Here is a 24305-nt window from a genome sequence, read left to right as displayed (position 1 = left end):
AGGTATGAGAATACGTTTAGTATGCTGCCATTTTTTAAAAAGGATGAAGAGATGGATGTTGCATATGTATGTGTATATGTAAAAGATGTACCAGCGAGGATAAACAAAAGTCTAATAACATTGGTTACCTCCAGGGGAAGGAATCACAGTGACTGGTGGGAGAAGGTATCATTGTATGCATATCTCTTGGTACTCTGAGTTTTGAAACAAATGACTGTATTGTTTACTCGCAAGTCTTGAAGATAGAAAAGAAAATGATGTGAAGGGTAGTATGGAAGAGGGGGAAGATGAGTTTTGGCCGAGGGACTCTAGGAAGACTTCTTAGCGTGTGGGCTACGCAGCTGGGCCCTGGAAGGTAGAGTTTTCACAGGTGAGGGTTTGAGTGGCAGGTATTTCAGGCAGAGGACAGAGCTTGCCTTGAGTCACCAGGGCAGGGCTAGACCTGTGCCATTCAGTATGGGAGCCACTAGCTACATGGACTGTCGAGCATTGGAAATGTAGCTGGTGCATGCGAATTGAAACATGCTGCAATTGTAAAATACTCATGGGTTTTTGGAGACACAGCATGCAAACGAATGGAGAGTCCTTCACTAATAATTTGATATTGATTACATGTTGAAAGGATAGTGCTTTGGATATCTTGGGTTAAATTAATATACAGCAGGTCCTTGGATAACATTGTTTTGTTCAAAGTCATTTCGTTATAACATTGATGAGAAAAAAAAAATCGATGCCTGGCTGGGGCCACTTTCTGTGTGGAGTCTACACATTCTCTCCATGTCTGTGTGGGTTTTCTCCAGGGACTTCTGTTTCCTCGCACATCCCAACGACGTGCGCATTAGGTTAATTGGAGTGTCTGCATGGTCCGGGTCAGAGTGAGTGTGGGTGTGTGAGTGGTCCTGTAATGGAAGGGCGTCTTGTTCAAGGTGGGTTCTGCCTTGTGCCCTGAGCAGCTGAAAGAGGTTCTGGCTACCCTGAACTGGAATAAGCGGCTTGAAAAAGAATTACCTTGTTTTTATTCATCTTTCTTAAATGTATGTATAGCTCACATTATTTATTATTTATTTATTTTAAATATATTTTTATTGTTTTCAGAGAGGAAGGAAAGGGAGAGGGAGAGAGATAGAAACATCAATGATGAGAGAGAATCATTGATTGGCTGCCTCCTGTATGCCCCCCACTGGGGATCAAGCCCACAACTCAGGCATGTGCCCTTGACCAGAATCGAACCCAGGATCCTTCAGTCCGCAGGTAGATGCTCTATTCACTGAGCCAAACCGGCTAGGGCTAGGTCACATTTATTTCAGCATTTAATATTATAGCATTTTGGGTCTTTATTTAGAAGTTTTTGTGACCAGAAATAGGAACTTTTGTTTATGTCAATTAGCCTATGGTCAACTTGGTTTTCTTAAACATCCTTTTGCTTAAAGTCGCAGTTTCCAAGAACCTGACAACGTTAAGTGAGGACTTGCCGTATTAAAACTCATGTCACTTGTTTGTGTTTACTTTTTCAAATGTAGCTGCTAGATAATTTAAAATTATCTGTGGCTTTCATTAGATTTCTGTTGGTCACTGCTGATCTATATAAGAGAGATTTTCAGAGAAGGCCCAGTTAAGTTGGGATCGCTGCAGCAGAGGAAGTTTGGGTAAAAGTGGAAGAGAAGATTGGAAAAAGTGGGTCAGGCCAAATTGTGGACAGTGTTGGCTACTCAGCTGAAGAGTTTGGACTTTAACTTTGTGAGTCACTATAGGGCTTGCAGGGTGGGGATCAGATAATAAGTGGCTGCTTTGAACTGGGCTGAGCAATATGCAGATTTTATTCAATAAATACTTATACTGGTGGGAATCCATGGATGTGCAAGGCTGACCATATGCATTGAGCTATGCCATCCTATCTAATAAAAGAGAAAATGGTAATTAACCATACCTCCGCTACGCTTCCCATTGGCTAATCAGCTCCATATGCAAATTAACCCAACAAAGATGGTGGTTAATTTGCATATACCGGCTGGGAGTGTAGCAAGCTGGGAGGCCAAAAACAAGCTGGGTGGTGGAGGTGAGAGCAAAACAACCAGGCCGGGCAGCTGAGGGAGGCGGGAACAAAACAACCCGGACTGGGCGGCTGAGGGAGGTGGGAACAATCAACCTGGGCCGGGCGGCTGAGGGAGGCAGGAAAGTAACAAGCCGGACATCCCCTGAGGGGTCCCAGACTGAGAGAGGGCACAGGCCGGCCTGAGGGACCCCCCCCTCCCCAAGTGCACAAATTGTTGTGCACCAGGCCTCTAGTCCTATCTAATAAAAGCCTAATATGCTAAGTGTCCAGTCAACCAGTTGGCCGTTCAACCAATCAAAGGGTAATATGCTAAGGCCACCCAACCACTTGCTATGAGGTGTACTGACCACCAGGGGGAAGATGCTCTAACCAGGAGGTTAGCTTGTTGCTGGGGTCCAGCCAATCAAGACTGAGCAAGACAGGCCGGACACATCTTGGAGTCCTCCTGCGGTCCCTCTCCAACTGGCCAACCTCCCATGTCCCTCCCTGACCCCGATCATGTGCCAGTGGGGCCCCTTGGCCTGCACTGCTCCCTCTCGCAGTCCGGGACCCCTCAGGGGATGTTGGAGAGCTGGTTTCGGCCTGATCCCACAGGCCAGGCTGAGGGATCCCACTGGTGCATGAATTAGTGCACTAGGCCTCTAGTTTTATACAGGGTACTTGAGCATCCATGGATTTTGGTATCCCCAGATGGTCCTGGAACCAATCCCCCCATGGATACTGAGGAACACATAAGTTTTTGGGGAGGTCAAAAATCATACTTGAATTTTTGACTATGCATGGTGGGGGAGGGGGGGTCAGTGCCCCCTAACCTCCACTTTCTTCAAGGGTTAGCTGTTTAGGCAGAAATCAAGGAGTCAGGTACTAGGGTCTGGGGTTGGGTGGTGGCTTTGAAATCAGAAAAAATTCTACGTAAGCTATACTATGGAGAATTGATAGAACTGAGTGGCGGTGTAGATATCAAAAATAACTGGAAGCTTTTTCTCCGCCATCAAGGTGCATGGGTTTGATTCTCCTTTGCCACATCTTCCCACAAGACTTTCAGGATCATGTGATCCAAAGTGACCTCCACCACATAGGATCAGAAGTAGTTAGAGCCATGGTGTGGGGCAGCCTTTTTTGTTGTTTACCCTCTGTCATAAAAGTAGCATGTCCCAAATAAGGACTCCTTCAGCCAGGGTCCTGGAATGAATGTATATGAGGCACAGTCTCAGATGACCTATAGCTGCCACATGAACCTTTACTATGGTAATTGAGGTTTGGGGATTGTTTGTAACCATAGTACAACCTAGCCAAAGCTATTACATTGCCCCATTATATGGGCTTAATTGTATTACATTGACTCAACACAAATGCTCATTTTTCACCTGGTTAACTTCTACTCATCCTTTAGGTCTCTAATTATATATCACTTTTTCAGAGAGGACTTTCTTGATCACCTGGTCTAATTTAGGCCCCCCTCCCCACCACACACACACACACACACACACACACACACACACAACTGTTATTTTCTCCTGTAGTATTTACATTCTTTTCTTCTTAGGCACTTAATACAATTGTAATCATATATAGATTTTTTTTTTATCGTTGACATGCTCCACTTACCTGTAAGCTCATGAAGAGCTGGATCACATCTATTTGGACTCACATTAAATGGTGCCTGTCACATAGTTATTGCTCAGTGGTTATTTGTGGAATGAGTGATGAACAAATGAATAGCTATTGTTAACCTGGCTAAAACAATAAAGGTAGGGGGATGCTGCCATTAAGGAAGTAATGCTCCTGAAGAACCTCCTGGGTGCAAGGATTAAATGCTATTTTATTCATTTTATTCCTTATATTTCAAGGCAACTTTGGAAGTAGTGGTACTTTTCAAAACCCTTAACACATTCACTGGCCAACAGACATCTGCAGCCTGACAGGTTTCCTGCCTAATACCAGGGAAGCCTGCACATAGACTAGAACAGTGGTTCTCAACCTTCCTAATGCCGCGACCCTTTAACACAGGTCCTCATGTTGTGGTGACCCCCAATTTCATTGTTACAAATTGAACATAATTAAACCATAGTGATTAATCACAAAAACAATATGTAATTATATATGTGTTTTCCGATGGTCTTAGGCAACCTCTGTGAAAGGGTTGTTTGACTCCCAAAGGAGTCATGACCCATAGGTTGAGAACTGCTGGACTAGAAGGACTCCTTTGAAAGAAAGGAGAACTGTTGCCATGAATGCTTAGTTATATGGAATAAGAGACACCTGGCCTTTCCCTACTGAGTGGTTGATGCAAAGTGGGAAAGGGAGAGGAGAAAGAGACTAGGGAAAGGGAATGATGGGCTGGGTATAGTGGATGCCTTCCCGGCCCAAACCAGAAAAATCAGTCCTATTTGCCTCACCTTCACATGCCAAGAAACCACTTAAGAGGTGGCTCTGGAACTGCACCCCACCGAGCTAGCAATCAAGAGTTTGAAGGCTTCATGCAAAATGGCCAGCTTCTTCATGACAGGGACATACATACGTCGCATGCCCAGGTGATGGGAGGGGGAAGGAAGCAAATCTGTTTTCTAGATCATGAAATGTCTCGTATGGAGAAACCCACGAGGTCCCACAGCTTGAATTGTTGCAACACACAGTGAAGCCTAATGTTGAGTATAGTGTGTCAGAGGGTGAAGTCAACGACCCATGAGGTCCTTTTTCCATCAGGGAGGCCCATTAATGCTGTGACCCTAACGTTCCTGCCTTCTGTGACTCCAGAACACACAGCCAGGCTAGAAGCTTATAGGAATATACTGCACTTTTAGAAAGTAAATGAAATGTAATAAAAAGTGGGCAGCATAATTGCCATGACTTATACCCCATGACATTTGATAATAACAAGGTTGGTACAGTACAAATAAGTTCCACATTTACAACTCTGCCTTGATATTTACACTTATTAAATTGTTTAGGGAGGTGTTTCCTGGATGCTGGAGGCCCATATATAAAACATATTAGCATAATTGGAGTACAGCCAAATCCCTCGGTGTACAATGCAGATACTTGTTAAAAGCTTGACCTTGGAGGAAAAACCTTCCTCTTTGTCTTCAATCAGTCATCAGCTCCTGAAAGCACTCCTCTGAAGTCAGCTTCCAGTCATCCACAGCTGGGGGGCTTATCCGCACCGCTGACCTTAGGCAGGCCCTCAGCTCCCAGGACAATGATGAAGGCTATGTTCTCACCTGGATGAGGAAATTAGCTATGATTTTACATTACCTGTACCAAACATTCCTTTTCATTTGTTTAATTCACCTGGAGTTGACACTACACATTAATTCATTGAGCAATTGCTTTGTGCAAGGGCCCAGAGATGAATGAGACAGTCATGGCCATCAAGAAACTTACACTTTAGTCAAGGACACAGCCAACTAACTCTAGTAGAAGGCAGAATGCAATAAGGGAGTATGAAAAAATTGCTGTTGGAGCAGAGATAAAATTTATTTTAATGAGGGAAGAGAATTAACGAAGGCTACAGAAAGGCAGCATTGCACCTTGAAGGATTAACAGGAGAAAAGGAGTAAAGTTGGGTGGTGAGGTCATACCAGACTAAATTGTATGTACATAAAGTGGCATGAAAGCTATCTACATGTGGGGGATGTAATCATATATTTGTTTGTTTATCATTGGTAAATTCCAGTGATAAATCCAGGCCAGCACGGCTGTGGGGATGATGAAGAGGCTTGAAAGTTACGGTTGAGTCTGTTCCTGGGACCTTTGAAGCCCATACTAGTTTTGTTAATTAAGGAAAGTAATCAAAACGTTTGAAGGAGGCCAAGAAAAGCATGTTAGGAAGCAATCTCCAGCGGTGTGAAGGGTGTGAAGGATGGGTTGAAGAGGTCGGGGACTGAAACAGGGAGAGCAATTTCTGGGCCTCATTGGATATTAGGAGAGAGGGGATACTACAAGATGCCTCTGCCATTTCTAGCCTTAAAGACTGGGCAAGGGGGAGTGCCCAGACTGAGACGGACAACCTGGATCAAAGGATCAGTTTGCTGGGGAACATATTTGGTTGGAAATATACTGAGTTTGGTGGTCTTGGGGTTCAGGAGAGATCTCAGAATCATCTGCTGGCATGAAATTGTTGAAGCTTTGGCAATGTCTAAGATGACCTTGGTGGTGGGAAGAATACAAATGAACACAGGAGATACCACCTATATTTAGGGGTCATGTGAAGACAACCCCCAATAAAGGGGACTGAGGAATCTGCTGAGTGGTAGGAGCAGACAGGGATAGGTGTGCCCTGTGGAAGAGTGGGAGAAAGTTAGCAGGATGAGGATTCAGAGGAATCGATAGCAGTGGGCACTTAGGTGGCCAATGGTTGCCTTGAAAGAGAAGCACAGGAAGGTTACTGTTGTTTAATGGGATGGAGGAGACTTGAGGATGCTTGTAGACTGAGAGGAAATGAGATGATGGAAGAATGGCTATGAAAAGTGAAAGTTCTTTCAAAAGTACAAAGCGCCACACAATATAAGGTCACAGCAAGTCAGCTTTTCATCCCAGATGCTCTGGAGTCAAAAGGTCACTGGCATCTAAAAGGCACTTTCGTTTTTATCATTATACTGAATTCTGCGACGGAGCCTTATTCATGACCCTTGCGTTGCCCTTTCCTCCGTCCCCCAAGCACCAGCATAAATGCTACCAGTTGTTCAATCAGGTAAAACACTTCCTTACATGATTTCTGTCAGCAAGTCTAGGCCACTGCTGTTATATGTGATAAGTTTCCAAAAACTGTTCCAGGAGAAAATTCATAGCATTTGAGTATTTTCAACTTAATTCCCATTGTAACATTTGGTTGTTTGTAGAAAAACGGTGAGGCATTAACAAAAGATATTTGTAGGAAGCGAGGGGGGAGATGGAACAGTTCCTCTTCCAAAACAAAATATTAACTAAAAGGAAGCCATTCAGTACCCAGCAGTTGAATATACAGAGAAGGGAAGCATAACTTATAGATAGACTTGGGCACAGTTTAGAAAGCTGGGAGATTCTTGGGAAAATAATACAACAGGAGAATTGCTGTTCTTCTAGAGAGTAATAATTGTTCAAGATCCTCTTAAATGTATAGCTTAAAATATTCACCAGTCACTTAAGAAGTCCTAGCTATGAACTAATTAGAGCTTTTTCCACAAATTATACTTCATCTAAATGCCTTTCCTGTCACTCTGAGGCCAACACTGAATCAGTACCTTTTAATGTCCACTCAATCTTTGTCAGTTTTTGTTTCTTTGAACAGCCAGTCAATGCTTTGCCTTTCAGCATTATTAACAAGAAAAGGGAATGGGAAAGGGAGAGAAAAAGGGAATAAGAAGGAAAGGGAAAAATGCAACTAGAAGGAAAGGGAAAAAAATGCAACCTAGAGCAATTCCCCTGGCCCTTATTACCATAATCACTGTAATATCACTGAGGAAGTTCTTGTGCAGAATCATGTTCTCCTGTCTGCTCTATGTCTTTATGACTTGATGTTCCTTGTATATAAAACTTGTATGAGCCATTCAACAGTACAGATAATAGGTCACACCAAGTGTCAGAGCTGCAGCTGTGCATATCCATGGTATCACCATTGCAAAGATGAGCTCTTCTTGTGTTCAATTTTTCTGATCAAAGGAGCCTATCAGTCACTCAGGTCTTAAACCTTGGTGTCAGATTTGAATCCTCCCTCTCTTCATACCCCCAACATCTAATTGATTGCCAGTTCTTCATTTTATTTTATTTTTAATACGTTTTTATTGACTTTAGAGGAAAGTAGAGGGAAAGAGAAAAAAAATCAGTATGAGACAGAAATATTGATCTGTTGCCTCCCTCAAGTGCCTTGACCAGGGATCGAACCTGCAACCTGGGTACAGTATATGCCCTGACTGGAAATCAATTCTGCAACTTTGGGTGCACAAGACAATGCCCAACCAACTGAGCCATACCAGCCAGGGCGGTTGCCAGTTTTTGACATGCCATTTGTATCTCTCTGACTGATGTACCCTTGTTTAGCCTCTCATTATTTATCATAAGTACTTTTGCAATAGCCCCCAACAAAGTTGGCCTTTTGTGACATCTCCCCTCTGTGTCCTACACAGAGTTTCATCTTTCTTAAGTGCTCCATATCATTTTTTTCCCTAAAAATCCCCCAGTATTCCCCTACTATTTATAAAATCAAGCCCAAACCACATGACCATTGCTGCCTTTTGTGGGCCTAACACTCCAGTTAAACAGAATTTTTCAATATTCCTTGCATATGCACATCAAAGTTTGTACTTCTGCTCCTGCCTTCTATCCCTCCTCAAAGAGATACAAGCTCTATGAGAATGGGGACCGCATCTATCTGGTTCACTGTTATGTTCTCAGAGCCTAGTGTTGTGGTTGGCATACAGGAGATGCTCATTAAATATCGACTGAATGAATAAAAGCTTCACATTTCCAAATCAACTTACCCTTTAAAATTCAGTTCAAATGCCACCCCTGTCAAAAAATCTATACTGATACCTGCTTCCCATTTTAATACCTACCTCACCTCTCTAAATCTGATTTGTGTTTTTTTCTGAACTCTCATAGGCCTTATTGATACTACTCTTTCTTTGCACTTCGAATTATAATTGTTTTTGTACCTGTGCCATCTCCCACTAGACTGTGAAATCCCTGAAGGCATCAGCTATGTTTAATTTATAACCGTATCCTGAAAAACAACTTCCCCTGAATGGACACTCGATTAGAATAGCCACACTGGAGGCTATAGCAAAGTAGAGAAAGTTGAGGTTTATTACTGTCTCTAATCATATGATAATAGCTCTTGTGCTTTGCTTATAAACATCGAATGGTGAAAATGTTGTCAGATATCAATTAGCCAAAATATAGGTGGAAATATTGGCTGAGCTTGTATTAGCCAAGATATAAGGCCATCATGGCTAAAAATTGAATTCTGGCCAATCTCCAAGAACAAGGAACAAAGTCATGATTTGCATAATTCATGAAATTGCAAATTGTTTTTCCCTGCAATGGATGTTAACTGTAATAATATTTTATTTGTGGCTATTGGGATTATAGACATCTAAATAAATTCAGTCTGTAAATGGGATATTTGGCTATAGCTTTCTTTGTATTATAAATCAAAACTATACAGCATGTTACATGCATTGCATATATATCAGTTTTCAGACTGCCACTTTCCTTTAAGCTCTTGGCATTAAGCTCAAATCCCCCTAGTTGTGGATACTTGTTTATCAGACTCCCTACTAAGGAATTTGCCTATTTGGGTGTCTGGGAAGAAAAAGCCAATGTATTTGATTCCTGGAGCAAACCATTCCAAGGAAACTCTGGTCTTGCCAGGTACCTTAGTTTCATTTATAGACCTAGTTATTTCCTGGTCCAACACTCCATCTTCAAGTCAGCATACCTATGATGAGAGATTCTTTTGAAAGCCCTTCAGAGAATAATCATCTGTAATCATTTATGACTTACTAGAGGCCTGGTGCATGAAATTCATGCATAGGTAGGGTCCCTAGGCCTGGCCGGCGATCAGGGCCAATCTGTGGGGCAACTGGCAGGGCGATCAGGAGGCCCTTGCTGGCACACACCTTGACTGGCCTGGGGTCTGCGGGCTGGGGGCAGCTCCTGCATTGAGTGTCTCCCCCCTGGTGGTCAGTGTGTGCCATAGTGACTTGTTGTTCCACCGGTCGTTCTGCCTTTTGGTTGATTTGCATATTAGGCTTTTATTATATAGGATTCCAGGTTTTTACTCCTTTGAGTATTTGAAGCCCATTTCCTTTCATTCTATAATCAAGACAAAAACCCCAAACACCCTTTTCGGTAGAAACAGTTTCTCTGGAGGATGTCAATCACCCTTCTGACTTGCATTTCTGTTCAGTTGGAGCTTCTTTCTAGAATGTTCTTACATCCTGTCTTGATACTTTAGAGTATGCCTTTACACTCATCCTGAATATCAATGATCATAGGCAACACAACATTTAATGTGTATCTTAACTTTATTGAATAAGTAGGTATGCATACATATCAATTGCAAATCATTCTTGGTCCTGCAAAAAGACAGGTGTTTATTCCAAGGCAAAATGAGAGCAGGAATCCACAGTTCTGCTGCTACTGAAATACTTCTGGGTGTCTTGGTATCGGCATAATCTCCCTCAATACCATTCAAAGCAGGCTGTCACCTCTCCCTTCAGCTGAGGGGTATCTAAAACAAATTTGTAAAGAACGCTTCTGTATCAGAGGTAGTTTTATGCCTGCATTATGAGTCATAGAAAACATTTGGTCAAAGACTCCATAAAGGGGCCAGAAGAGATACACTAGAGCTCAGAATTGGAACCAATTATTTTTTCAAGCAAATTGACCATAGTAGCAAAAGTATCAACCAAATTTTAGAATGGCCTGTTCATCCATTTAACATCAAAGCATGCAGTAGCCTGTACAGACAACATCTTTTAGACAACCTTGAATTTGGCTTGAGCACCACGGATGCATTTTAAAAAGCGAAAAGTGTAGTGAGCTGAATGGTGACTCCCCAAAGGTATGTTCATGTCCTAATTCCCAGAACCTATGATGTTACCTGATTTAGAAAAAGGGTCTTCACAAATGTAATGAAGTTAAGGATCTTGAGATGAAGAGGTTATCATGGCTAAACCGGGTGGGCCTAAACGCCACCACAAGTGTCCTTATAAGAGAGGCAGAAGTAGATTCGATACACAGGACAAAGGTGCTCTGAAGACAGAGCTGAGGGTGATTTGGCCACAAGCCAGGGACTGATGAGTCAAAAGAAACTGGAAGAGGCAAGGAACAGATTTTTCCCTAGAGCAGCGGTTCTCAACCTGTGGGTCACAACCCATTTGGCGGTCGAACGACCCTTTTACAGGGGTCGCCTAAGACCCTCCTACATATCAGATATTTACATTATGATTCATAACAGTAGCAACATTACAGTTATGAAGTAGCAACGAAAATAATTTTATGGTTGGGTCACAACATGAGGAACTGTATTTAAAGGTCCAGAAGGTTGAGAACCACTGCCCTAGAGCTTTCAGAGGGAGTACAGCCCTGCTGACACCTCAATTTAGGACTTCTGGCCTACGAAACAGTAAGATAATAAATACATAGCTGTTGATTTAAGCGGCCACATTTGCAGTAATCTGTTACAGCAGCCACAGGAACTTAATACATATTTTGGTACCAGGAAGTAAGGTTCTGCTATATATCAAATAACTAAAAATGTGGAAGTGGCTTTGAAATTGGATAATGGGTAGAAGCTGGAAAAAATGTGATGCATCTGATAGGAAAAGCATAGATTGACTTAAGCAGGCTATTGGTAAAAATATAAATTAAAGGTGCTTCTGATAAGGGCTCAGAAGGAACTGAGGAACATTTTATTAGAAACTAGAAGAAATGCGATCCCTGTTATATAGCAGCATAAGTCTTATCTGAATTGTCTCCAACAGTTGCATGGAAAGTAGAATTTGTAAATGATGAACTAGGATATTTAACTGAGATTTTCAAGCAAAGCATTAGAGGTATGGCCTAGTTTCTTCTTAAGCTTATATTAAAATATAAGAGGAAAGAGAGAAATTGAGGAAAGTCCTATTAAACAGAAAGGAACCAGAACTTGATGATTCAGAACATTTTGAGCCTATTCAGGTTGTAAAATATGCTCAAACTAGGAGACTCGCTTTTGGGAGGTGTGCTCTGGAGAGAAAGCTAAGGGTGTGGCTGGACAACCTTTGGCTACTGCTGGAAAGATTAGGTATTGACTCATGGATTCACTCAACCATCTCAATTGAAGCCAGGAATGGAGATGGGGTTCTCTGGCAAAGATCTCTGAGGACTCTCTTGTCTCAGTATTGAATCAATGTGACAGACATGGGAGGCCCACAGAGTTTTTGAAAATGTTATACCAGCAGAAATACTTCTAGGTTGGCCTTAAAGGGACAGAGATGGGACAAGATGAGAGAAGGTTTTCAGACTACTAAAAATTTACAGGCAACAAACAAGCTGATAAAACTACAATGTAAAGGATCCTTCAATGTAAAGGATCATCCATTAGGACTGCAGGTACAGGGGCCCAAACATGGGAGCAGAAGCAGAAGTGAAAGCCATGGGCAGAGCGGGCAGAGATGCAGGCCTAACAGGTAGAGCCCTGAGACAAGGAGGATTATTGTCAGGCCTTGAAACCTAAGAGGATTTTGCTGCCTGAATTTTGAAAATCAACCAGACAGCCCTAGCCGGTTTGGCTGGGTGGATAGAGCATTGGCCTGGGGACTGAAGGGTCCCAGGTTCGATTCCGGTCAAGGGCACATGCCCAGGTTTTGGGCTCGGTCCCCAGTGGGGGGCGTGCAGGAGGCAGCCAATCAATGATTCTCTCTCATCATTGATGTTTCTATCTCTCCCTCCCTCTTCCTTCCTCTCTGAAATAAAAAAAAAAAAAAAAAACAACAAAGAAAGAAAATCATCAGGACAGATGACGCCTTCCTACTTTCCATTTTCTCCCTTTTGGAATAGGAATGCCCATAACCATTATCAGATGCCTGTCCCAACATTGTATTTTGGAAGCAGATAATTTGTTTTCTTATTGTATTGATCCACAGATGGAGATGAATTTTGCATCAGGCATTTTCTATACCTAATTTAGATCATATAAATGGTGAGATTTGGAACTCTTGAACTGATAATGTTTGAATGAAATTTTAGACTTAGACTTGATGCTGTAATGTGTTGACAAGGTTGAGATGGAGTGAAGATTTCATGCACATGGGACAGACCTAAATTTGGGGAGGGGAGCAGAGGCAACTATTGTGGGCTAAGGGTTGCCGCCAAAAAAGAGATATTCATAACCTAATCCCAGAATCTGTGAATTAGCTACCTTATTTGGAAAAAAGGTCCTACAAGTATAATTAAGTTTAGGGTCTTCAGATGAATTATCCTGGATTATCTGAGTGGGCCCTAAATGCCAACCTAAATGTGTCCCTAAGAGAGGCAGAGGGAGATAGGTACACAGAGGAGAAGGTGATGTGAAAATGGAGCAGAGATGTGACTGTAAGCCAAGGAATGCCGACAGCCACCAGAAGCAGGGAGAGGCAAGGACAGATTTTCCTTTAGAGCCTCTGGAGGGAGCATGGCCCTTGGTTTTAGACATCTGGGCAGCAGAATCTCGAGAGAATAAATTTCTGATGGGTTAAGAAGCAACTGAGTTTGTGATACTGTGTTATAGCAGCCGAAGGAAACTAATACAACTAGTAAACATTTTAAGGGCTTTGTAATTTTTTAAAACATTCTGAAGAAAATCTTCATAAACTGGTGCTTCTCACATGTGGTAGTAATAAATCCAACAAGAGACTTCAGTATAATCTGATTCCATACTAAAAATGTCATGATGTACTTTTTTGGTGATACGTTTCTATCTAACCCCAGAGTGCAAATAGCTAGAGCAGGATCATTATAAATCTGGGAAGCAATTCCCTGAACTCAATTATTGGAACTTCATGAAAGACCCTGAAAAGGCTTCATAATATTTGTGAAAAGCAGGTGGGATTACTTTAAATACAAATATATACTTTATCAATAATAGTTCTTTTTTTTCCCCACAAACTATAAAATAAGGCAAGTTCACATCTGGAAAAGGTGATATACATCAGTATTTCTACCTTGACCAGCTTGGTAATATGGCATGGCAAATGCCCCTACACATTAGTCAGGGTTAATTTTTCAAAATATTTCCCCAGGCCTAAAAAGCTATCAAAGGATTCAAAGAAGCCATACCATGAAGATTTCAGAAATGACTTGTTGAAGTCAAAAATACACACGTTAAGTATTTACATAAATTAGTAGAACCAATATCTTTGTTTAAAAAATTATGTGAAATTAGAATATCCTTTAAATTTGTGTATGTGTGTGCCTATGTGAGTGTCTTAAGAGGAGATAAAACTGTAACATCTCAGATACTGTAATTCTTGTTGATTTCTCTACCGGAGCAGCTTTAGAGCTTTGTAAAGTATGACACCCGGGTAAGAATGCGCTGGAGGGAAAGGCAGCACTGAACCATCACACACCTGCGGAAAGGAAACTGGCCACTGGTTGTCTTTATCTCATGTGCTGACTTGCCAAGTCAGTCCTTTGTTCTTTCCGAATGTCTGCAGTGTGCTTTGGAGGAGAAATAGGGTTCTCCATGTAAGATATGTACACATAAGAAATCTTTTACAATAATCATCTGCATGGATTAGTCTTAAAATTGCACTCCAGAGAAGTTATACCACATTACTTCAATGCATACTTTAAAATAATAGACAATTGAAATATAATCGTTACTCTCTCATCAATTTAAGAAAAACGTAGAGCCTATTTTCCTCCTAGAGCTGTTTATGGCGGCAGCATTTAAATTTGTTACTATTGGTAAGTAAGTATGATGACTGAGAAGTTCACTTAGTCACTGGGATGTGGAATTACTGTAGCAGGAGATATAAATATATCCACATATATACACATACATACATAAATTGGTTTTTCTTCCTCAGACCACCGAGGCAGAATTGGAAAGGGGAGTAGAAAGGCAGATAAAACAATTGACCTTTCAGTTTTCTGCTGCCTCTTGCAGAGAGAAATCTTTTTCCTCTCAGGTCTCTGAGAATTCTATTCCCTGCTTTCAAGAGGGTCATGGGAGAAAGAAGAGTAGAGAGAAGAAATAAACCACAGAGATTAGGAATCAATATTTACCTTTAAAAATCTAAATAAAGGTAATAGAATTTTTAGGTTCATCCCTCACATAAACATTAAGATGTGAAGTTTTTCTCAAAAATAGCCATATAAAGTATTTATATAAAGTTGATATATGTGCATAATTAGAAAACACTTCTTTAAATAAAATTTAAATCACTTTGCTGCTGTTGAACTTTGGTCTATTTTTAGCAATGAAAAGTGCCCGCACTATCATGCTGAAACTTTAGATTAATGATCAGTTTAATTTCAGCCAAAGTAGATGAATCCATCAGCTTTCACTTGAGATAAGATTCTAACTAATTAGATAGGGGCAAAGCAGTACTTTTGCTGAGATTCCAAAATGGTGTCTCTTACTGCCGCTCCATATTACTAACACATACTTTTTCATTGGCCTTTTCCTTTTCTATGTAACAAGAATCAGAAGCAGATATTGAGTCATTCTTTTTTTCTACCCCTTTTCTTCTCTTTCTTCCTTTTTTTTTGGGGGGGGAGGGGTTGTGGGGGAGGTGACCTGCAAAGTTGAGTAACATTGTACATTTCTGACAGACTGAATGATTTGAAAGCCTTAGAGCTCTTCAATTTCTTACACTTTTCACCATCACTGTTAGGTCACACACAATAACAAATAATACACATCTTTACACTAAAATGGAACACACATTTTAGAATCCCAATAATTGTGTTCATATTAGTATGATTGTGGGAGGAGTCTTGCAATAGCTTTACAAATGCAGGCTGTTTCATCCGGCTTGGCTTGATCTTTGCAGAAATGCACTGATTCTTCTCCATCCCTTGAGTGCATGTTTTGTTCTCAAAATGAATGATTTTATTTACTGAAATATTTTTATATTCTTTGGCATCAGGACTCACTTAGCGGAGATACCTCCATTGTGGCGAGAGCGTGACCTTTCCAAAGGTACCCGTCTGTTATCTGTAAGACAAAGAGAAAAAGAACCAAAAACATGGTGAGCTTCAGATCTCAGCTATTACAGGATGTCAGGTTGAGAGAGGGTTTCAAATAGTCCTGAAAAATCACTTCAAATGAATCCTATGTAATAAAAGCGCAATGACTGGAACAACCGTTAGACCAAAACCACCATGGCCCCTTGCCGGGCTGGCCCTGCCCCCAAGCAAGTGGTTAGGGGTGATCAGGCAGGCAGGCATTGTGGTTATGGGTGATCAGGAAGGCAGACCAGTGGTTAGGGGTGATCAGGTGGGCAGGCCAGCGGTTAGGGGTGATCAGATAGTCAGACGGCCCCTCGCAGGGCTGGCCCCGCCCCCCAGCAACGAAAGAGGGAGGTCTAGGCCACCAGTGGCTACTCTGTGGCAGGTGTACAGTGGCCAGCGATCGCCCCACAGAGGGAGGCACAGGCCAGCCAAGCCATCGCACCCTACCCCTGTTGCCTGCAGAGGGAGGCCACCGATGGCAGGGGAGTAGGGGGCTGTGCTGCACAGATGGCAAGTAGCGGCAGTGGCAGGGTGGGACCAGCTGCCTGCAGCCGGGGGAAGGAAAGCCCCAATAGGCCCTGATCTCAGGCCAGGCCTAGGGACCAGACCCGAGGGGTCCCAGATTGTAAGAGGGTGCGGGCTGGGCTGAGGCCCCCCTCCCCCAGTGCACAAATTTTCATGCACCGGGCCTCTATTATGTAAATAAGTAACATGGAGCCCAGATCTGAGGAGTTCATGCAGCAGCTGCCAGGCTGAGTTCAAGAGTTCTGCAATCAGCACTAAGTGACTTTTCTTGGTTAAGTGAAGTCAGAGTGATACAAGAAATGGAAGAATTTTCTCAAGCACAATCCCCTTGGAAGTGGCAGGCGACAACAGAATTTCTTGGTCAACACATTAAATTGAAAGGCTCTATGTACAGGGCCTTTTGTTGGAAAGCACTTCAATTCCCCGTGAGTTTTCACTCTGTGAACTGGCTACCACTACAGGACAGCAGCATGGGCAGAGCAGGAAAGAGTTTTGATTTTTTGCAATGATTGCAGCTACTGAATATTTGCCTGATTGTATGATGTAAACAAGTTCAATACATTATATAGTCATAGTGAGAATGAATAATGAATAGGCCCCATTCCCTTCAACCGTCACAAGAAAAATAATCACTGTCGAGATAACTGTTGGCACAAAACTTGAAAAGCAAAGTTTTAAAGTATTGAAAGTTGCTGAAAATAGTTTTAGCTTTAATAGGAAAAAGGTTTACAGCTCTGCATTGAGATGATCAGTACTATGTTATTATCACCTCTGTTTTATGCTCGGCTTAAATGCAATTGATGTGGGTGCAAATCCTTCTGACAGAGGCATAATATACTTAAATTCTCTATTTAGAATGAGACTAGGTCCCTACAAATAATGACAACCACCAGCACTTACATAAACGCTAACACTTCACACTCGTTAATTTGCTAATGCACACAACATCCCCGGGAGGTAAGCCCATTTCATTCTATCCTATTATCTCTGCTTTACTGATGAAGGTTACACAGCAAATCAATGGTATGATGGGGGATCATAATGCAAAGTTAATGCCTAAATGTCAGGCCTGCTTTGTTCAGAGGTAAATGTTGGGGCCTCCCAAGCTACTCCCCTCCTCTCCCCCTGCCTTAACAGGATATGAAAGAAAGACATCCTGTCCATCCCAGGAGAAGGATGGACTGTGAGAAGTGCTGAAATGTTGCTATGGTATCAGTTTCATCTGTTCCAGTGTCTCTTGACGGACTCCCAGTAGTCTGTGGTCAGTGCAGAGCAAAGAAAGCTCACTGGCCTCCATGACCTTGGCCTCATTAACACCCTGGTATGAGTGCATTGAACCAAACAACTATAAGCTTAAAGTGCCTTATATGCAATAATATCACCAAGAGGTGAGAAAGAAAGGGGCATTTTCTCCTTTCAGAGATATATCTGAGTGATGGATTATTTGGGCATCCTTTTAAAGATACTATTTAAAAAATCCAATATTTAGTTTGTGATATGGATCACAATTCAGCTAAAAATGTGAAGATAACATTCCTAGATAAAGAGCTTATTACTGAGATGTCACTGCTTTGCATACAGATTGGTTTGAGACTTCTTAGAAAACATTTAAAAGTGAGATTATAATATAACACTTACCATTCCATTGCTAGCATGTAAGCTTTTAATGCCATCAGATATGAGAATGATGTTACCAATCACAGAGGACTGTCCCAGCTCAAAAAGAGGCTTGCTCCTTAGCAATCTTACACACTAAAGCCAAACTGGCATTCACTTTAGGAATGCCACTGGCACCCCATAACATCACTCACTGCCCCCTGGATTCAAGAGAAGTACCACATGCAAAAACCCAGCCTCATGGCATTAAATGATGTGAGGATTCATGTCAACTCACAACTTATTGGTAGCATTTGGTGTGAGAAAAGAAACGTTCAGGTCAAAATGAATGGAGAAAAGGACATAGAAGCTTTTGGAAGGCAAGATAAACACTGGTCCATGGTCCAAATCTAGCTCTTGGCATGCACAAGAGAAGTACCTATTCTACATTTCCTCCCTTCTTTCTTCCCTCCCTTTCTTCCTCCTTCTCTATCTTTTTCAATTTTTTGGTACCTAATTAGTCACCTATGTTCATGAGATAATTATAAAGAAGCAGCAATTCCGTAAAGGTCACCACGTATGATTTTAAAATATCAAGCTACAACCTTGTTTATGAAAAAATGTCATTAGAAACAATGACAGCAATGACTGATCTGGATTTTGCAATTTATTTACAATCCTCTGTATTTATGTTAAAACTATTTAGGTAAATATATATATATATTCTAGAGTTGTATGGATCAGGCCACAGTGTGATTTAAGGGATAATATGCTATATGTATATATAACATGAATATATATTCATCTCTCTTTGCATTCTAATAGCTTGCAATCTAATGATGACAATATTTCTCACAGGGATTCATACCTTCTTTAAAGCAGAGATTGTGAATTACTACATTTTTTGAAAGGCAAACTACTATATTTATAGTATTAAATACTAATGAATAAAAATCAGTGGCCTGAGCCTCATAAGATCAGGGCACATCTTTGGCATCACATTTATGAGAAAGGAGCAAATGTTCGATATTATTGCATTTCCCTTTTGGAAACATAGATGGAAGCAGCAGGTGTGCATGTGATATGATTGGAGAGCTCCAGGAGACCTAGATGGAACCAAACCCACTTACCTCGCTGATCTTATTCTCCCCGCACTACTGATACTAGAGTGGTTTACATGGTGAAAACAGAGCCTCTCCTCCAGTAAGTCCATAGTTTAAACATATGTATTAACCTGAGATGATGTGGAAGGCTTTGTTAGTAGCTTTCCTTTCCAATTTGTCTGTTGTCTTTTTGGAAAACAAGGAGAGGAAGGTAGGAGGGAAGCATCTGTCTGTGTTTGTATCCTTGTTGGGGATAGTGAGCAGTGAGATACAGGTAAAAACATTTCATTAGAGGATGGGGGAAACATGATTTGTCATATTCTCTCTCTGCTCCCATTTTATTAATACATAAGTAACATATTACAGTGAGTAAGAGAGCCTGGAGATTCTAGGATATCCTCAGGGTCTAGGAATTCATTAAGGCATTCTATTGTTTGTAAACATGAGGATTAATGCAGCAGTAAAGCCTGAGACGTCAGTCCTAAGATGTCAGTCCCAAATCCACCACAGTTAGGTATGTGTACCCTGGCAGGTTTTCTCTGGTCACCTAAAGCTTGTCTTTATAAAATATGCCCCAGGTAAAGATGAAAGGATTCTGCTGTTACAGAGGGTGACCTGGTCATAGCATGACGTTGAAGAGAGGGACGTAGTTATATGAAAACTAGAAGCCGTTGCAGGAGGATTCCTGCAAGAATAGGGCTTCTTCAGGCTGATTGCGCCACCAAGCCCCGCCGCCCAGGGCCGCAGATGGGGTCCCGCCCACCCAGAGCTGCACACGGGGGTCCCGGCTGGGGGCGGGGCTTAGGCGGCAAACAGGGGCTCGGATGGCGGCTTGCACTGCCCTGCCCTGCCTGAATTATGCAAATTAGCCGCCATCTCTGTTGGCCGTTAATTTGCATATCACACTGATTAGCCAATGGGAGGTGTAGCGAAGGTATGGTCAATTACCATGTTTGTCTATTATTAGATAGGAAATGTGCATTCTATAGAGGAAAGGTGGCTAAAATAAAAACAATATTCCAATCTGTCACCAAAAGAGACTATAAATGCATGGCCCAGCTTTAACATGCTTCTGCATATTCTGAATATCAGGTTAACCAGCTCAAACCAATATCAAGGCTTTCCCCACTATGTTAAGAGCAAAAAGCTTTTGGTTTTTTCTGAGCATAAATTGATTTGGCATCCATCTCAAAATTTCCCCAACTGAGTCCTGCAGTGAATGAATTAAACCCATTATTGTATTGCTCTAAAATTCATCCATTCAATCATTTATTCAGCAACTATATACAAAGCACATCATTTATGAAATACCTGAATGTCACAATGTTTCAGATCCATAGCTAAATCTATGCCACTACTTTCTTCTTACTGAAAACTTTGTCAAGTGCAATAACTAAGGAAGAAGCATGTCACAGATAAGGCTGAAACAAAATGTGGTGTGAGAGACATCAAAGGACTCAAACCAGTGCTATATAACCTGGGAATGGGCAATTAATCCTCTAACAAAGTGATGCCAGAGATACAAGGCTGCATCTTGTATATTGCATGAGTAAGTCAGGTTGAAACTGAAAAATGGTGATGAAAAAGGCCATGTCCATTATTCATTTCCCCCCAGGTTAGGTGCCCATCTGTTGTCTATGGAAGAATTGTTTCCCTGGTGCTTCGTAGGCATGTACACATATATCAGTGTACACCTAACATAATGCACTATACACTCCCAGCCGGGTAACATAAAACAAGTGTGCCTGGTACATACTGCACAGTGTGTTACAAAATATCCCACGTAAATGCAAATTAGCTGGCTCAAAAACAAAGTAAAAGATACCCTCCGTAATGGACTTTGGGCTTTGTTTTCTCCAAAGCTCTTCAAAAGTGAAGGTGTGGCCCATTGACCATCAATGGGTAGGCATTGTTTCCAGCAAACTAAGCAAACAGAGGATTGGCTTTATGGAGTTTAGGCTAGGGAAACCAAGAACATTTTAGGTTGCTTCAGGAAATGTCTATTGAGTAGCTGTTTGCATTCCAAACACTCATAAAGAAAAGTAATTTTAGACTTGTTATACTGAAATATTCTCATATGAACTTATGTTTTTTTCCTTTGTGTCCCATGATTCCAAAACTGATTTATGTTGGGGTGTGTGTGTGTGTGTGTGTGTGTTTGCTGTGATTTTTGGGATCCTGAATTGATAAAGTATCTCTCTCACTAGAAATTACTAGAATGTGGCAGCTGAATTAGGTTTAGGCCTAAGGTGGAGGATAGCCAATTGCTCTATTAGTTGACCAGGCTCATTCTCTTCACTCTTACCAGAATAGTGAACTTTAAAAGAAAAAAAATATGTTGAGCTCAAACTTCATAAACAATTTGGTGCTCTAATTTTTTATTTAACATTTTATCATAGAAATTTTCCATGGCATTAAACTTCTGAAACATGATACTAAAAATATGGTTTTTAATGGCCACTTTCTTTTATATGATATAAGTATATCACAATTTGGTTAATCATCTCTTGTCTGCTGGACATTTCAGTTCTCCCAATTTTTTCTATTACAAAAAGCCTCACAGTGTACATCCTTAGAGTCATATCTTTATATGTACCATGTGCGGAAGTGGCATTAAGTATGCAAATAAGTTTCTAGCCTAGTGGTTCTCAACCTTGGCTGCACATTAGAATCACCTGGGAATCTTTTTAAAATCCTGATTTCTGGGCCCCACCCCATAACAAAGAAACAGAATTTCCGGAGGATGAGGCCCAGAAATCAGGATTTTAAAAAGATTTCCAGGTGATTCTAATGTGCAGCCAAGGTTGAGAACCACTTCTCTATCCAGAGACATATGATACACATTCAACTATATCTCTTCTTCTTCTTTAAGCTTTGATTTTTTTTACATTTAATTATTTAAGTGATTTAGAATTTATTTTGATAAGTTTCCACATTGCTTGCTTGCAAAGAAGAAATGGGTTGTCCCAGCACTATTTGTTGAATAATCATGAATTTCTACACAGATTCATGATGCCTCTCTTATAAGTAATCTATAGTAGGGCACATTTCTGTTCCATTGACCTAAGTAGTTTTCCAACTACTATTTTGGTGCCAATACCTTCTGACTGTGTTATTTCAACCTCATAATAGATTTTAATATCTGGAGAAAATAATCCTCCATAATTTATAATTTCATTTCAAACATATTTTAGGGCACATTTTGGATGTCTACATCACACTATCATCACAAAACATCTTGAAAAAACCCACACACAGCCTGAAAAACAAACCCTACTAACTAGGCTATCCTAGTGAGGCTAGCTAAGCAGATGTTGATTTGTTGAGTGTCAGTGAGTTAGGTGACTCTAATGTCCCTAATGATGTTTTTGAGTTCTCGGACTCCTCATTTTCTTAAAGATTTAAAAAAAGCTCCTTTCCCTGTCTTCTGATCACTTTTTTTTTATACCAGCTGATTACTTTTCTTCTGGAAATACAGTAGAGGCCAGCACTAAGAAAAAGAGCATCAGTGATTCTACCTACAGGTTTTATAATACTCTTACTCTCATTATTTGTGCCTTGTCAAAAATATGAGTAATTGGTATTAAATGTATAGTTTTGTTGGCTGTTGATAAAGTCTAGTGTTTCTAGTTTGTAAATCTAATTTTCTCATATGTTTTATATGTTTTACAAAATTGGCTTTCTCTAGAAACCATGAGTATTAAACTATATCAAACATTATTTCATTCCAACAGAATTGCATACAAGGGTGCTGTGCAAAAATGCATGTCTAGAAGCCAGTCTATTGCCTCCACCTAGCAAATAGTTCTAGCCCTTTTCTAATCTCAGTGACATAATAGAAATAGTCCATGTTGTGTAATCTGTATCCTTCATTATATGCAAATAAATCCATGCAAAGAAAATAGAAACCAAGATTACCGTGGTAGTTCAGGTTGGCAGAAGAGATGAAAGTATTTTAACGAGGATGGTAATGGAAAGCAATAATGTTAAAGTAGTTCAGAGGCTACTGTGACTATAGACACACAACTCCCATTAACTGTAATTGGAGTTAAGCACATGTAATGATAACAAAATAGACCCCTAAATGTCTTTCCAATTGGAAAATAAGCAGATATGTTCCAGGAAACGGCGTGCTTTTGTGTAGAAAATACAATATTCTAATTGAGATGCACAAATTAGTTTCATTGATATTGCTCAGGGTCTGATGTTGGTATTTTCCCTATGCTTAGGGATGTAGATCTGCTAGAGGGAATGTCTGTACAAAGAATGCCTTTCCTTTTCACTTCTTAATGCTCAGCATTCGTTATGTTATTAAAGGAAAAGTCTCAATAGTTGTGATGGATTTATTAATTCGGTAGCTTGTTATCAGCATGAAACTCTGCTGTGCTAGGGGAAAAACAAATTATATTTTACAAAACTGCAGTAGTGAGATGAAATCACTTTTCTATATTTCACTTTCTTCTTATCCTCCTTGCCAGGTAGTAACTCTACTCTCTATCTCTATTATGAACCTCATATTTTGCAAACTATCAAGTCTTGTAGTAATATAAGGGCACATTATCAAACAAACTCAATTACAGAGACTTTAGGAAGATTGAAACACATGATAAAAGTAAAACCACATAGTACAATAATAATATTACTTCAAGGCACTAAAAACTTAATCCATATTAAGCTACAAATTTAGAAAATATGCAATACTTACTTTTATCTATCATAAACATGATATTTTCATAACATGTACAACCAATCTCTTGGGGTTTTAAATGACTAACATTTACATAATTGGTAATTTGAGTATTTCAAAGGATTTTAGAAAAGCATGGCTCAGAAAAAAACTAATATCAGTATATTGTTCAATATTTCAACTGCCACAGACCTTGCTATTGATTATCTTTGGACACAATGTCAAAACTAGGGAATAGATTACTTTTACAAAAATGTCCTTGGTTTTGTATCTTAGCCATGCGTTATGTTTGCTTCTATACTAGGAAATGCAATTAAACCCTAAGACAAATTTTCACTCTATGAGGTTGAAAATCTGATGACGATGCCTGCACAGCTGGAAAATATGAAAAAGGCAACAAATAAAAAGATGAATAATATTAGAAAATAGTTGGAAAGGCTCCCAAGTAAATTATATGTGTGGAACTTGTAGTCCAATAGAGAAACCATACAAATTAGAACAAAGCCACTCAGATGTCTATCACAGTGGATTACATGCAGCAGTTTCTCAGAAACTGTGAATTCAATATCCAATCATTAGCAATGAATCAGGAACTGATCCTTCAGTTTACCTTCTTCTATACTGCTTACACAGGGAATATAATTTGCCATTCATTTAA

At 40.5% G+C, this 24305-nt stretch overlaps 1 protein-coding gene across 1 annotated transcript in view; it reads right to left on the bottom strand.

The window, feature by feature from the left end:
• Positions 1 to 14124: 14124 nt before the first annotated feature.
• DIAPH2 (diaphanous related formin 2) overlaps positions 14125 to 24305 on the bottom strand; it is a 940956-nt gene continuing 930775 nt past the window's right edge. The window contains exons 28-29 of the mRNA XM_081115447.1: positions 15659 to 15719; positions 14125 to 14215 (exon numbers count right to left, since the gene is read on the bottom strand). Coding sequence (XP_080971573.1) covers positions 14161 to 14215; positions 15659 to 15719 — 116 coding nt within the window. The 3' untranslated portion in view covers positions 14125 to 14160. The remainder of the gene's footprint in view (positions 14216 to 15658; positions 15720 to 24305) is intronic.

Source organism: Myotis nattereri, assembly GCF_964212035.1.
Source record: "Myotis nattereri genome assembly, chromosome: X".
Lineage (NCBI taxonomy): Eukaryota > Metazoa > Chordata > Mammalia > Chiroptera > Vespertilionidae > Myotis > Myotis nattereri.
This window is presented reverse-complemented; position numbering and strand designations above follow the sequence as displayed.